This window comes from Mesoplodon mirus (genome assembly GCF_964341445.2).
Source record: "Mesoplodon mirus genome assembly, chromosome: X".
In the NCBI taxonomy this organism is placed as follows: domain Eukaryota; kingdom Metazoa; phylum Chordata; class Mammalia; order Artiodactyla; family Ziphiidae; genus Mesoplodon; species Mesoplodon mirus.
This window is the reverse complement of record NC_138981.1, coordinates 62,616,821-62,632,573: the sequence shown is the minus strand read 5'-3', so window position 1 is coordinate 62,632,573 and position 15,753 is coordinate 62,616,821. Positions and strand designations below refer to the sequence as shown.

The 15,753-nt window shown below is 36.1% G+C and overlaps 1 protein-coding gene across 9 annotated transcripts in view; it reads left to right on the top strand.

Moving 5' to 3' along the window:
- The window catches only part of LOC309796482 (uncharacterized protein), a 62,152-nt gene that overhangs the window by 23,869 nt on the left and 22,530 nt on the right, over positions 1 to 15,753 (top strand). For 5 of the 9 annotated variants that reach the window (XM_082609650.1, XM_082609649.1, XM_082609648.1 and 2 more), the window contains exons 1-3: positions 13,184 to 13,237; positions 14,358 to 14,416; positions 15,064 to 15,183. In XM_082609650.1, coding sequence (XP_082465776.1) covers positions 13,192 to 13,237; positions 14,358 to 14,416; positions 15,064 to 15,183 — 225 coding nt within the window. In that variant the 5' untranslated portion in view covers positions 13,184 to 13,191. The other 4 variants (XR_014292459.1, XR_014292460.1, XR_014292461.1 and 1 more) reach the window with 3 other exon arrangements.

Here is a 15,753-nt window from a genome sequence, read left to right as displayed (position 1 = left end):
CAATTCCAAATGTTTTCTATTTCTCCTGGGGGTCTGTTTTCATGCAACTGTATTTCTGATACAAATTTCTATATAAAATTGGCTCTTTTAGTCTCAAGAAATGAAGAATCACGCAGCCTGCCTCATTAATAGGGGTTTATTTTGTATAAATATGTTGAACAATGTGGAAAATGGGGCTATAACGGGAATCTAAGTATAGGAACAATATTGAGTATGGGAACTGGATTCGAGCAGCTCTGGGCACCTTAACAGCAGGGATTTTTGGTTCATTACTCTTGTGCTACACCACTGACATCACTCAGCCACTGTGCATTTGCTGTTCCTTCTAGCTCAGTGGCTCTCTATCAGAGCTGTACATTAGAATCAACTGAGGCACTTTAAAAATAAACCAGGGTGAGATATTGTGATTTAATCGCCACAGGCATCAGTATTTTTAAAGTTCCTTCATGCTTCTTTTGCTTTTATTTTTTTAATTAAACAAATTTTTTTTTGGTTGCACTGCATGTGGGATCTTAGTTCCCTGACCAGGGATTGAACCCGTGCCCGCTGCAGTGGAAGTGCAGAGTCTTAACCACTGGACTGCCAGGGAAGTCCTCTTTTGCTATTAACTGGCTTCCCCAACCTTTATTTCTCTACCTGCCAGCTTCTGCTTACTTGTGATATTCATGGATTGTATTACCTCGTAATTTTGCCTTCTCTTGGTCTTAATGAGCTCCCTTAGAGAAGAGCCTATGGCATGACAGCAAAATTAAAGTGTCTATTGCAAGGGTTGGCAAACATTTTCTGTAAAATTCCAGATAGCAAATATATGAGGCTTGTAGGCCACAGAGTCTCTGTTGCAACTATTCACTCAGGGAATCAACCAGAGACAGTGAATGCAAGATCTGTGTGCAGCCAGATTTGACCCATTGGCTGTGGTTTGCTGACCCCTGGTCTGTTCCTTCCTTGTTCATAGTAAAATTTCTTGTTTATTCTTTCTCAATATCTTCTTAGCTACTGTTCTCCAATTCATCATTAACTTGAATATAAGAATTACTTTGGGGACTTCCCTGGTGGCGCAGTGGTTAAGAATCCGCCTGCCAATGCAGGGGACACGGGTTCAAGGCCTAGTCCGGGAAGATCCCACATACTGCAGAGCAGCTAAGCCCGTGCGCCACAACTACTGAGCCTGCGCTCTAGAGCCTGCGAGCCCCAACTACTGAGTCCGTGTGTTACAACTACTGAAGCCGCGTGCCTAGAGCCCGTGTGCCACAGCAAGAGAAGCCACCGCAATGAGAAGCCCACGCACCGCAACGAAGAGAGTAGCCCCCGCTCAACGCAACTAGAGAAAGCCCGCACGCAGCAACGAAGACCCAATGCAGCCAAAAAAAATAATAAATTAATTAAAAAATAAAAAAATTACTTTGTAAAATTCTACTCCATCTAAAAAAATTCATTTAGGGATATTTATCGTGGTAGCATTTGATTTATAAATTCATTTGGTCAGAATTAACGTGCTTGTAACATTTCTCCTCCTCTAGAGACATTTAGTCAAGTCTTTTTATGTCCTAATAATCATAATTTTCATCATGTAGATCCCCCCAGTATTTCTTATGTTACTCCTTAGGTATTTTATGCCATATGTAGCCACAATTTTCTATTAATTTTAATAACTTTATTTTTCCTAGCTTATTTCAAAATGGAAGTGCTATTTTTCCTGGTTATAAAGAGGTACTTATAATAAGCAATTCAAATAATACAAGGATATAAAAAGTGCAGGCAAGATAAGCTATAATCCCATCATTCATCTAAAACCACTGTTAATGGTGTATAGACTGCAATGTTGGGCTGTCTTTGTTATTGAGCATTTATTTTATTTAATTATGCCACCTGTTCAGATTCTGTGCTGATTAAGCAATTCCATGATTACAATTTGGCTACAAGAAAAGCATATGCTCCTCATGTGGAAACAAGTATTCTGGTTACATAGATGGGTATGTTTCTTGTAGTAAATTAAATTGGCATGTTGAAGATTATTTACCTCTCATTATATGTCAGCTATGATGAATGCCCTTGTAATTTATCTTTGCACAGTTGACTCTCATTTCCTTACCAACCATAATTTTTAGTCACAGAAGCTGCAGTGAATTCTCTCAGGGCCCTTAAGCCTGGTTTGTTTCCATGGAAAAGAGCCTAACAAAAGATTGATAGTGTCGACATGTTCCTGGCAGCAGGCATTAGCATAAGTATGCATTTGAAGAAGTATTAGAGAATATGATAAAAATCAGTGGTTACAGTTTGTTAGGAGAAACTCCCTCATTTTCTAATTTATCTAGAGAATTACTTTAGTCAGTTCAGAGATAGCAGCATGTATATGTATTGTCTTGTTCCTGAGGCACAGTTGTTGGAAGTTGGCTACAATGGGCTACCAAAGGATTTTTACATTCCTTGAATACATCCAACTAGGGAGATTTGCATGAAGTATTTGTAATTGAAAAGTGTACGTGCCTGCTTTTAGTAGCCTGGAACTTGATAGAAATGTCATTAACTAAAGGTAGGATGTAAAATATTTTAACTCAGAGTAACAGCTTAATATCTAAAAAGAACCTCTGCATCACTAAGAAGAAAAATGTCTTGCTGGGAACAAGTTTGGGAAACAAATGTACTTTTTTTTCTTTTTGTGGGGAGTAAAGTGCCCTCTCAAAAAAAAAAAACAAAAAAAAACCTTGCCTAGTTCAGAAAAATGCATTGTTTTGCTTAAAAACCAGCTTAACATTTTGTTCTAAGTCAGAAGTAGTTACAAAGTTGTAAGTTTTATGATAGTTGTAACCTCATTTATTGACAGTTCTAATCCAGTGATTTAAAAAATGTGACAGTAAGGATAATTATAACCAAAACATCTAATTGTTATAATGTAAATATATATTATATTTAATTGTGGTTGTAAAAATGCATTTTGAAACTTCAAGGAAAACAAAGGTGGCCTATATGATTTGGCTACTTAATATCAAAAAATGGATGGTATGTGGGGGGTGTCACTGGATCACAGGACTCAGCATATAGTTTTACTCAGGGCTAACATAGTAAGGATACATAGCCTTTGTAAAGTTAGCATAAAGAAAAAGACACACGTGGAGTCTGGAGGAGTCCCTGTGCAGGCTTCCATCTGCTTTCTCCTTCCCATGAGCAGTCACACAGAGCATCCCCTTGCAATAAAAATACAGCAGCACGTGTGCCATGTTTCTGCCAGGGAAACCTGTTAAGAGACTCAGCAACCAAGGCTTTTATTGTGGGCTGGTCACGTAGGCACTTTGTGCTTAGCACATACCAAGATATCAGACTTCCAGAAGGAAAGTAGGTATTCAATGTGATCCACATTATTTATATAAGCAATTTAGGCACAGTGAGCCACCCTTATCAGTTAGGGAAAGTTTTCTATCAGTGCAGGGAACTGTTTACCAGTAAAGTTTCCTGATGCCAGCCAAGGGCCAACCTTGCAAGCAGGTCTTTCTGAGGATAGTAGTCTTAGGCCTGCTATGTTAACTCTTTCCTGTGTACATGGGTTGAATGTATAATAATAGATCAAAATTATAGCATTCTATGATTGATCCCATTCAAGTCCTGCTTAAGGTGATAAGAGTGAGTTTAAATATATGATTTCCATTCTGTTTGGGGCATGTAAAAAAATTTTAGGGAGCCTTTTAGGTTATGTCAAAGAGCGACTTAAGCTTAACTTGTAAAGTATTTTTAACAAAATCTTTGATATAGTGGCTATTTTTTCCTTTTTTCCTCCTTACACTGTTGGAAATAGTTAACTGAGAGAAGTGTGTTAATTTAAAATTTTGGGTGTCATTCCTTCCCCACACATTAATTAGGAAATTCACCTTCAAGGAACCATTCTTTAAGAAAGAAGTCCAAGGGAATATTAAAGTTTTGTTCTATGGTTTCACATGAATTTAATTAAAAAACTGAAAGTCAGTTTAAAGTAACAGGCCTCTCCATTTGAGAAGATTTCAAAGCAGATTGATTGTGCTACCTGGGCATAATTCAATTCAGGTAATACTATTTTTCTCCCTTATCAGAAATTGAAGAAATTGCTGTAACCCCTTTGATGCATTTTCCTGCATCAAAAGTAAAAATGTGGAAGTCTATTAAGACACCAAAATGTTCACATTGGTTATCTTTTGAGACAGATTTACATAAGTAATTATTATTTCTTATGGGGTGTTTTGGTTTGATTTTTTTTCTTAATGAAAATATACTATGTTGGAAAAAATAAATAGTTGGTAGGTTGACAGTGAGAGATTGATACTGTTATGACACCCCGTCTGTTACACCACCTGGCTTCAATTCAATTCTGATGCTAACTACCCCAAGTTAATACCAGATCCCACAAGTTAAGGGCAACATCTTCCTGAAGACTGCCTTCCCTTTAGTAAATCTTAGGGCAACCTATACTGACCAATCAGCTAAATTCAGGGATTCCTGTGACCATCTTGGGTTTGTTAATTTGCTAGAATAATTTCTAGAACTCCCTGAAAGTGCTATACTTACAATTACAGTTTTATTATAAAGGATACAACTCAGGAGCAGCCAAATGAAAAAGATACATAGGACAAAGTCTGGGAGGACCCTGGATAAGGAGCTTCCATTCTCTCACCCCTTGGACTCAGGATATGTCACCTTCCTGGCACATCAGAGTGTTCACCAACCAGGAAGCTCCTTGAGCTCTGGGTTTCTAGAGTTTTATTGGGGTCTTATCATTGGTCACTTGCTTAAGTTCAGTCTCCAGCCCCTCTCCTCTCTGAAGATCTAGAGGATAGAGCTGAAAGGTCCAATCTTCTAATATGCTTGGTCTTTCTGGCAACTAAGCCCATCTTGAGTTACCTCGTTAGCATAAACTTAGGTGTGCTCAAAATGGACTTCTTGTAAATAACAAAAGAACACTCCATCACTCACGCTTTTTAGAGATCTGCTTCCAACAGAGGACAAAGACCAAATTTATATTATACATTTTTATATTTTATCTCTAGTTTTGTAAAGTTTTTTGTTATGAGGAGCGCAAATGATAGATCCAATGAGAGGAGGATAATTTGCAAGGGTACAAGTGATAGTGAGCAGTAAGGGAGGTAAGAATTTTACTGGAAACCCACCAAAGGAACTGGTGAGTGGCTGAGCCTCTCTGGCATGGTAACTAGAAGGCCACCAGGAAATGGAGGCATCAGGAGAAACCCTTTATGTGTTTGTTTCTATTTATGGGCCATGTTCTGCTCTTTTTTTTTTTTTTTTTTTTTTTTTGGTGGCTTGTGGGATCTTAGTTCCCCGACCAGGGATCAAACCCAGGCCCTCTGCAGTGAAAGTGTGGAGTCCTGACCACTGGACCGCCAGGGATTTCCCCTGTTCTGCATTTCTGCTCTATCATTACTTTACCTCTGATTGTTTTGCTCTTTCCTTTGACCTTTTATATCCTTCTCTACACTAGAGCTTCTGCTTACTCATAGTTTATGCTTTTGCATGAATCCTTAGAGATCTAGTTCTAGCTCTCACTTCATTATGCATGTTTAAAACTTGAGTGTGTGTAAATTGTCAGCCTGTCACCCTCACTGGCTCTCTTCTAGGCTAGGTTGGGAATTAACAGTAGTAGACTCAGAAGACTACTGCAGAGAAGTTTCACTTAGGAGCCAAGGGAAGAGAGGCTTATTACAATGGAAAGCACTTCTAAAACAACATTAAAATGTTTCTCTTTAAAGAGTGCTTAAAATATTAAGGATATCAGTGCTTTTCCTAATACCAAAAGCAAAATTCTTAATATGGAAGATTTTTAAATGTCATGATGTAAAATTTAATCGAGTTTAATGTATAAAAATGTTTGGATTTACTTTTAGAAAGGAATTCTAAATCTCAAGACTAAATCAATATATTTGTTTATGTATTTTTTCTTATTCTGTCAAAATCTTGCAATCCTTAATTAATCTTTTTTTTTAAGTGGAAAGGATTTACTTTTTTCTCTCTCCCAATTGTTTGCTTATTCTATTTGTTAGTTAATCCATTCTTTGCTCACTGATTTGTAAACACATCTTTATCTTTCTATGTCTTCAAACATAGAAGCCATAAAATGATTCATAAGCACAGCTAACATAATAAAATACTTCATGTCAAAAACACTAAATGGAGTCAAAAGAAAATGAGAAACTTGGAAAATATATGCAACATGTATTACTTAGTGCTAATCTCCATTAATGTATAAAAAAATTCTAAATAAAATCAAAAGACCACAGTTTGAAATGAGCAGTGGGCATGAACAGGGACAGTTCACAGAAAAACAACACTTAAACCTATGAAAGAATGCTCAAGCTCATTTTTAAGAGAAATGCAAAACAAAACTACAGAGAAAGTTAATACTTGAGAACTTTGCTGGAAGGACTATGGGAAAACTGGCATTTATAGAATGTTTGTTAGAGAACAAAATAGTATAATACTTATGGAGGGCACTTTGGAGATATTTATCAAAACTATAGTTGCCTTTATTCTTTGATCCAGTGATCCTGTGATTTGTTACAAATCCAGTGATTTGTTATGTATGCAACAAATTGCATATGTAACATTGCAGACAGTTTTATAATAGTAAAAGATTGGAAACAACCCAGGAGCCCATGAGTGTGGAATACTAGGTTGCTGTAAAAACACATGAGGAAGCAGTCTCTGCGGTGATATATTGTTAAGTGAAAAAGTGAAATGTACAATGTTCACTTATGTTAAAAAAAATAACACAGATTATATAAAAGTGGTTACCTGTAGGTGTTGGGAGAATGGGGCAGGTGTATCCAGGGATGAGAGCAAGAATTTTCTATATATAATTTTTTACATAGAGAGGGGAAAGGTAGCAGAATTGATAGGTTTGGAAGGTTCTGGTGACAAGATACACCTTTAATTTTTACTGTAATGTTTTATAGTGTATATTTCTAAGGTATATTGTGTTCGCTGATCTGTTGATTTCTTTTACACGCTGGTCTTTAAACTATGTTTTTTGTTTTTTGTTTTTTTTAATCTTTTTTAACATCTTTATTGGAGTATAATTGCTTTACATTGGTGTGTTAGTTTCTGCTTATAACAAAGTGAATCAGTTATATATATACATATGTTCCCGTATCTCTTCCCTCTTGCATCTCCCTCCCTCCCACCCTCCCTATCCCACCCCTCTAGGTGGTCACAAAGCACCGAGCTGATCTCCCTGTGCTATGCGGCTGCTTCCCACTAGCTAGCTATTTTATGTTTGGTAGTGTATATATGTCCATGCCACTCTCTCACTTTGTCACAGCTTGCCCTTCCCCCTCTGTCATACAGAGTGAAGTAAGTCAGAAAGAGAAAAACAAATACTGTATGCTAACACATATATATGGAATCTAAGAAAAAAAAAAAAAAAGGTCATGAAGAGCCTAGGGGCAAGACAGGAATAAAGACACATACCTACTAGAGAATGGACTTGAGGATAAACTATGTTTTAATAAGAGGTTTTCTTTTTTTTAACAAAAAGCTATGTTCACTCATTTTTCTTCTTGATAAGCTTTTTATTCAACTTGTATACATTAAATGCCTCCTGTACCATGCATGGGTACTGTACATAATTTATACATGCAGTAGGTTCTAGGTTTTCTCTGGGAGATCAGTAAGCTAGGGGAAGTATAATAGAGTTAAGTACAAGGTACGTAGGAAGGAAGGTTACCTAACAGTAGAGGTGATAGGAGGGGAGAGGAGGAGGACTTTGCAACGTTGGACTTCAGGGGAATTTTATCACCAAAGTTGTACCCTAAGGCAGAACCCATATTTGGGGCCAAGTAACCAAGCTAACATTGGTAGATCTTGTTCTCTGAAGGACTTCTGGTAATTTTGCAGTGGACTTGACCACCATATATGTCAATATATTGCCACCAAGGGGCTTAAATTCCAATTTTTAGAGGTTCCAAGGGACCTACTTTTGTCCATTAGGTGTTCTTGCTAAAATTTTTGTAATTCTGGGTCAGGAATCATGTCATTCATAAATGCAGCCTTTTTCATGATGTCTCTAGATAAATTTTGTCATTTTTTAATTTCATGTTGTTGATCATCACCCATTCCTTTCTCTTGGAATCATGATACCTTGGCAGCCTGGCATAATTTACAGTTTATTTTCACTTTGTAGAAACTTAAAAATCTGTTGAAGTAGTGTTAAGTGTCTGGCTTAAGTTCTGCTTGGGGGGTTCTTTTGACCCAGAATATTCCCTCTGATGTTAGACCAAATATTGTGATCAAGCCCAAGGGGTCAGTGTATCTTATAGTAACTTTAGTGACTGATCTATAATTGGTAGTTTGATACTTTCGGCTCTATTATTTCCTAGTTGAGAGATTACATTGATGTCTGTCAGTACCTGGGATTGAACAGTTGGCATATCATATTATACAAGCATTGCACCCTGGGTCTGAAATTACATTGTAATGTAGGGTGTAGACATATCTACTTCCAACAGGTTGTATGAACATCTTTAAAACCAATGAATTTCTACCAAAGTCATGGAACTCAAAGGTATATTGTAGAATTTGTAGGAGTCAGCTAAGCATTAACACTTTCAACTCAGGTTAGGTTGAATATCATAAGGTGGCCTGCCATTTTGCATTGGTGTATTTCCCTATAACCCCTGATTGATTGGCAGCCTAGTGGCAATTTGGTTGTTGCTGCTGATACGTAAGCTCTTTGCTGATATATACAGGGTTTGTGTCTTTGTAGACCAAGCATTTTTGTCCTTTTAGAATGCTGTGATTCCATCTCTTAAAACTGCCTGGCACTTAGTAGGTGCTCATTAAATGTTGAATAAACATTGGTATGAATATAATACCAATATGTCTACAATACCATATGTGTCATCCCCTAAATGCAAATAGTGTGTTACGTGTCATTTATATTTTTCTGTATGTTGTACACTTGTTTTGGGGTACTTGCACTAGTAATTCTGTATGATAATTTGAGTAAAGAGAATATGCACATTTAATAATTTGATTCATTCGGTTGCTAGATTGCCCTTTGAAAATGTTCCAGTTTTACTGTCACTCACAGATTATAATAGTTTTTTTCGAAAAACAATGATACATGCAAATAGTAAATAGTTCAGTTTGTACTAAAGTGGATATAGTTAAAAGTTGCCTTTCCACCCCTGGTTTCTAATCCTCAATCTTCCTTCTTCCCAGATACAAGTACTGTTACTAATTTCATGTGTAATTTTTCAGAGATAGTCTCCGCATATATAAGTTGATACTCTTGTTATAAAGTCAGCATATTGTAGAAACAATAGCCTGATAAAAATAGATCTGTGGACCAGTCTCTGACAGTGATATACAGTTGATCCTTGAACAACAGGGGTTTGAACTGCCAGGGCCCACTTATATACGAGTATTTAGTTTTTCAATAAATACGTTCTATACTATACCATCCCGAGTTGGTTGAATCCTTGGATGTGGAACCCCAGGTATGGAGGGCTGACTGTAAAGTTGTGTGTGGAGTTTTGACTGCGCGGGGGGGGGTCAGCACCCCTAACCCTAGCGGTGTTCAAGGGTCAAGTGTATAAGCAAATAACCTAAATATAAACTTGGTGAGAAGAATCCAGGAGCAAATTCATGACTAGTATACAAGCAAGTAGTAGTGTTCATGCCAGCCATGCAAGGATGATTCAATTTTAGGAAATCTGTGAATATAAGTACCACATGGTTAGGCCAGAGGAAAAAAACATCACATGAGCAGCCCTACAAGTTGAACTTTTTAGTATTGTTATAATTTAATCAAAATCATTGTTCCATTTAGATCTTATTTTGATGTCAGTAGTCATATAATGATCTCACATTCTATTTTAAAAGGTTAGCCAATTGCCCAGTACTATTTATTGAAAATTCATCTTTTCCTCACTCATTTAAAATTACATCTTGTCAAATAGTAAATTTCATAATTTATTTGGGTCTGCTTCTGGACTCATTGGTGTGTGAGTCCATTAACTGTCTTTTCTGTGACAGTATGGAATTATTTTGATTGTGTAAGTATTATGTTACTATTTGCTGTGCCCACTTGCTGCCTGTCCATATTTAGATTCATTTATTTGACACCATTCCATATATTCTAAATTTCTTGGTTCTACATAACATTTGTGTCAATGACTGTTCATCATGGCTCTTGACTTTCCCACTTTAACAGTTTACTAGAGTAGTCTCCATCTGAATTTTTTTCATTATTCTATTTTATGTCAGTTCTACCCAGGGTTTTTGTTTTTCCCAGCTGCTTTTATACTTATTTTTCCTGCCAGGTGTACCGTAAAGATGTATGGTGTATATATATATATACATGGGCTTTATAACAGGAAATTTTACATGTTAAAATTAATATGTAGGGTGATTTTAATCAGCATACACATAGCATAATAAAAGAGCTAAAGCAGAAAAAGTACTATAATATTTCATGATCTGTGCTTTCTTGCATGCCTATTGCTGCATATTGCTTGTGTTCTTGGTTGAGATAGTCTTATCAAAGTGATATTTATGGGATGTTTCATGACTGCCATATTCATAGAGTCCTCTGTCTTGCCTTGTGTCTTTGCATGCCTTAAACAGGACCCTTTGTCATACACAAGTCACTCAATTTTATGTTCTAAAAATTATCAATTTTGGCACTTAACATGTGACTCTGGACTATACATCAGAATATTTGGCTGTTAGTTTGAAATTAAAATTTATGCATAATATAATTTATTTAACAGATTACTTTAAAGCCTTTTGTTCCTTTCACAAATAATGGTGAAGTGAAAACATGATCCATATTTCCTTGTGTGAGTATTTTTATATGATTTCTATATGATGGTATCTTTGCAAAATTTGGAAAAATATGAACAATTTTTATTAAAGTTCTTCTCAGTTGCCCATCCAGAAATGTTTTACTTAACCATTTTTATAGTTGCTTAATTAATTTTCTTCAAAATACAAGGCTGTATTTTAGCCTGTATTTTAGCACAATATCACACAACAGGTTATCCCCGAATTTTCCTTGCACATCAGGGGCCTCAACAAGGATATTACAAACTTGATTCAATTTCCTTTATTGAATTTGTAATAAGTCTAATTTTTAGTACATGGAAAGATCAAAATGTGTGGTGACCTATTTATAGAGTAAAATTTGGGGGGATGTGGATGTCATCATTCTGGTTATTTTCTTTAAATAAACTTTTTGTTTTTAGAACAGTTTTTAGTGTACACAAAGTTACAAAGAGTTCTCATATATGCCCCACTCAGGGTCCCCTATATTAACATTTTATATCAGTTACTATGGTACATTAGTCACATTCCCTCTCTCCTTAACCCCTGGTAACCTCTAAATATACTTTTCGTCTCTGTGAATTTGCCTATTATGGGTACCTCATATAATTGGAGCAGTATAGTATTTGTCCTTTTGTGTGTGGTTTATTTTACTTAGCATATCTTCAAGGTTTATCAGTGTTGCATGTACCAGAACTTCATTGCTTTTTTTATGGCCAAATGATATTTCATTGTGTGTGTATGTATATATCACACTTTATTTATGCATTCAGTTTGTTTATATGACACATTTTGTTTTTATACAACATATATTAGTATATATTTGTTTATATATACACTTTGTTTATAAAACACATTTTGTTTACTGTCTGATGGATAGCCCTGCTCTACAACATGCATGTAATGTTTTTGGTTAATTGTTTCTACATTTTATTAAGCGAATTAAATTGCTCACAGTAAACTGTACAGTAGAGAATTATTTAGCTCTTGGAATAAAAATCTTGAAATTGGCTCTGTAGTATTAAGATAAAACTTTGGTCTGCTGAAATTATGAGGCATCTATATTAATATCAGCACAAGCTATCCAAAAATTAACAAAAATATTTTCCTATTTTAGTTGAGATACCTTTGGCATCAGTGTCTATTTTCCTTGATTAAAATTGAACAGTAATACTAATTGGGTAAATAGTTTTATGTGATTTAAAATATATTTTTCTTTTAGCTATAATTTTTAATATAGGTCAGTATTTTGTGTAGAATTGCTATCTCTTTCCTGAACATTTGCTTTTTACTTTCCTTTTCTCCTTATTCTCTTCATATTTTCTGAGGACGTTTAGTCAATTTCTTCAGGGAGGAATAAGTTCAAATCTATGTATCTATCACTCAAAGAATCATTTTCTTTCCCCCATTATACAGTGTATTTAAAAATTATAAAAGGCATAGGTATTCATTGTAAAAAACTAAAGTAAAAAAGCATAGCACAATTAAAAGAAGAATATCCAGAACTACTCAGATTTTTGGTACATTTCTTTTTAGTATATGTATGTATACTGATAACATGTTTAGATGGCTCTTAAATTAACAAAAACATTTTCCTGTCTTTAAATATGAATACACACTAATCTCATTTGGACCATGATTTTTTGGTATAACATCTATCTCTTTTTTAGACATTAGAATTATTTTAAGTTTTTTTAAAAATAAAATTTGAACATATCAGTACAGTTAACATACTTACAGAAACATCTTTGTGTACGTATCTCCATGATAATTTCTTTTATTATAAACTTGTTAGAGACCCGATTATTTTTTGTTTGTTTTGCACCTCTTGATTAGCTGATGTGAAGACAGTCAAGTGTAAAGTAATTAGACCCACATTCAAGAAGCAAATGTTGTCCATACATCCCTACATCCCTTCACACTTAATTTATTGTCTCACCTCTGACAGACATACTCATTCTGTGCCCTGCTGTCATCCACCATCCTTTGCCTTCCTCTTTCAGTCCTATGTTATGAGATGCCTCTGTTCCTTTCACTTTCACTAGTTGATAACACTTTTAATGGTTGAAATATTATTTTAACCTTTTAATCTGTTTTCCTAGCACTTTCTACCAAATACAACTATTCCTTCTCATTTAAATACCTCTTAATCATATCTATTTGTTCTATTACAGACAGCAGTCGGTTTTATACAATATCCTCTTTCTTTTATAATAGTCTTTTGATAACAATAGTTCACATTAACTGAGCACATAGTAAGTGTTACACACTGTTCTATGTGTGCTTTGACTCAGTTTTAATGGTCAGGAAGTAAATTCTAATATTATCCCTTGTTTTCTTCAGCTGCTGTAATTGAGGTCAGTTAAACTCAGTAACATTGCTCCCGAAATGTCACAGAGCGATTCAAGCAGTTCATCCCCAGAGTCTCTGCTCTGTAGGTTCTCTCTCATTATCTTTATCAGTGATGCTTTAGTTGGAGGTAAATTGAGGTCCTTTTCAATGTCCAGGGGTAACTGTGCTCCTAGGAAGATCAGGAACTCTTTAAGATTTGCCCTTTTTTTTAAGTTTAAATGCTGGACCAGCAAAGTAGAGGCAATCAGAAGAGTATATAGGATAGGTGTGTTAGGATTAACTGGGGTACCTTTCTAATAGAACACCTGGATATGACCACATCTGGTTTTCAAACACACAATGAACCATACAGAAAAGACCTTTTAATACAGGCCATTTCCTCCCAAGTTTGGTTCATTTTAGAGATAGCCAAACCTAGAATTGTTCTAATTGCTTCTACTTGATGTAATAATCTCACCAACTCTGGTGTTAGTATCATTTTTATTACATTTCAAAGACAGGTTATCAAACCAAGAGAAGTTCAAAACTCATCCAAGCATGGCCAGACTAAATTGTAGACTCCCTTTTAGAACCCATATCTTATGATGGAAGAGCCTAAGCTCTTAATTGCCCCAGGATACTACAGTGTCATCTTTGGACTTTCTTAATTACCCTTGACCTCTCTGGTATTTCCTCTTGTGATGTCTCCATCCTAACAACCTTTATTATACACATGTTTTTGTAATTTAACCACACTCCATGGAAGAAGCATTTAAAAAAAAACTATTGGAGTATAGTTGATTTACAATGTTGTGTTAGTTTCAGGTGTACAGCAAAGTGAATCAATTATACATATGCATATATCCACTCTTTTTTAGATTCTTTTTCCATATAGGCCATTACAAGAGTATTGAGTAGAGTTCCCTGTGCTGTGCAGTAGGTCCTTATTAGTTCTCTATTTTATATATAGTAGCGTGTATATGTCAATCCCAATCTCCCAATTCATCCCTCCCCCACCACCCTGAAGAAGCACTTTAGAATGAGACTTACTTATTCCAAATTACTCAATTGATTTCCCAAGTAGAGATCTGCCTTTTGGTTCCTTTATCTGGCTACCAGGACAGAGAGATTCCTGGGAGCCAACCTGCTATCAAGTGAACTGTTTTACCCCAGATGTTTCTGTCCAGGTTCAACTTTGGAAATTCAGGCTCCTCTATCTTCAGGTCTTCAGCCTCCATTTAACTTTCCGTCTCATCCGCGGAGGATTGCTGAGTTAAGTCAGGTGAGCAATCATTTCATCTCATTATCTTTCATGTTATTGGGACAAGGGCTGCCTTTCTGTCAGAGGGGGAAAGTTTTATTCCTTTAAACTACAGAGTAATTTATAAACTATAATGCATAGTCCAGTTGGTTGGTTTTAAAGAAAATCCATTAAAAACAGAGCTTTGCTGTGCCTAAACTGAATATCTCTGTCTGTGTTCCTATTGATTATTACCTACCATGGGCCTTGCAGATGCGCTCTTCCCCACATCCTCTGATAAGTAAATTATAATTGGTGTGCATATGTACATTGTACAGATAATCAGAGTGTGAATTGGAGAGAAGATAATTTTAACAAGATCAGAATGCTTTTTAAGTTAGTGTGAATTTGAAGGCTCTGCCGTTTGTGGCATTTTACATTCCAAGGAAAGCTTTGAATTGTTTGGGATTCAGTTAACTCACATTTCTCAAAGGAAGAGAAGCATGGCTAACCTTCACACCTGTGAAAATTTCCCCATATTTGCTTGGGAACGATGACCCATATGCACTTATATATTTGTCTAAGGGATACATGTGGTTTCTCAGCAGTTAAACCTTCAGTTCAACTGAAGTGCAGTTAGCCTTCCCCAACAGGACAGTTTTTTCTCAATAAGTTTTCTTTTTTAATAGGAAAGAAAACGGCCGTGCACAGAGGGAGAATTGATCACCGTCTGTTCTTCAAAGACACTTCTGTGGCAGTTGTTGGGGCTACTAGTGCTCACTGCCCTGACAGAGACCTGCTTCGACAGGGTAGGAGGAGGGTGGGCTTTGGGTGTCAGACCTGCATCTCCACTGTTAACTACAGCCCTTTTGAAAGTCAGGCTTTACTCCTTTTCCAGGGACTCCTTTGGGATTGAGAAGCTTTCTTTCTATTTATTGGCCTTCAGCCTTGACTTGGCCTTGAAGTTTCTGAATTTCTAGCTCACAAGTTTTTTCAGGTTGAAGTTAAATATACTTAATTCATGTACGTGTGAGTCACTTCAGTTGTAATGTGCGCAAGTCCTTAGACCAGGCACAGTTACTTACCTGGCTACATGGCCCTAGTGAGAATAGCATCCCTGTGTCAGGGCTGAAACAGCGAAGCAAAGTGACTGATAGACCCAGATTGCTGGAACCCAGATTCAGAAGCAACTAACATTTATTGGGTAATTCCTGTATGTTAGATACTGTTCATGTATTAAAGCATTTAATACAGTAACCCTTTCCTTTAGGTTCTGTGAGTAGTCTTATCCAAATTTTACAGATGGGGTAATTACAGCTTACACAGTCTAGATGACCTGTCAAGGGTCACACAGCAAGTCATTTGCAAAGCAGGGATTT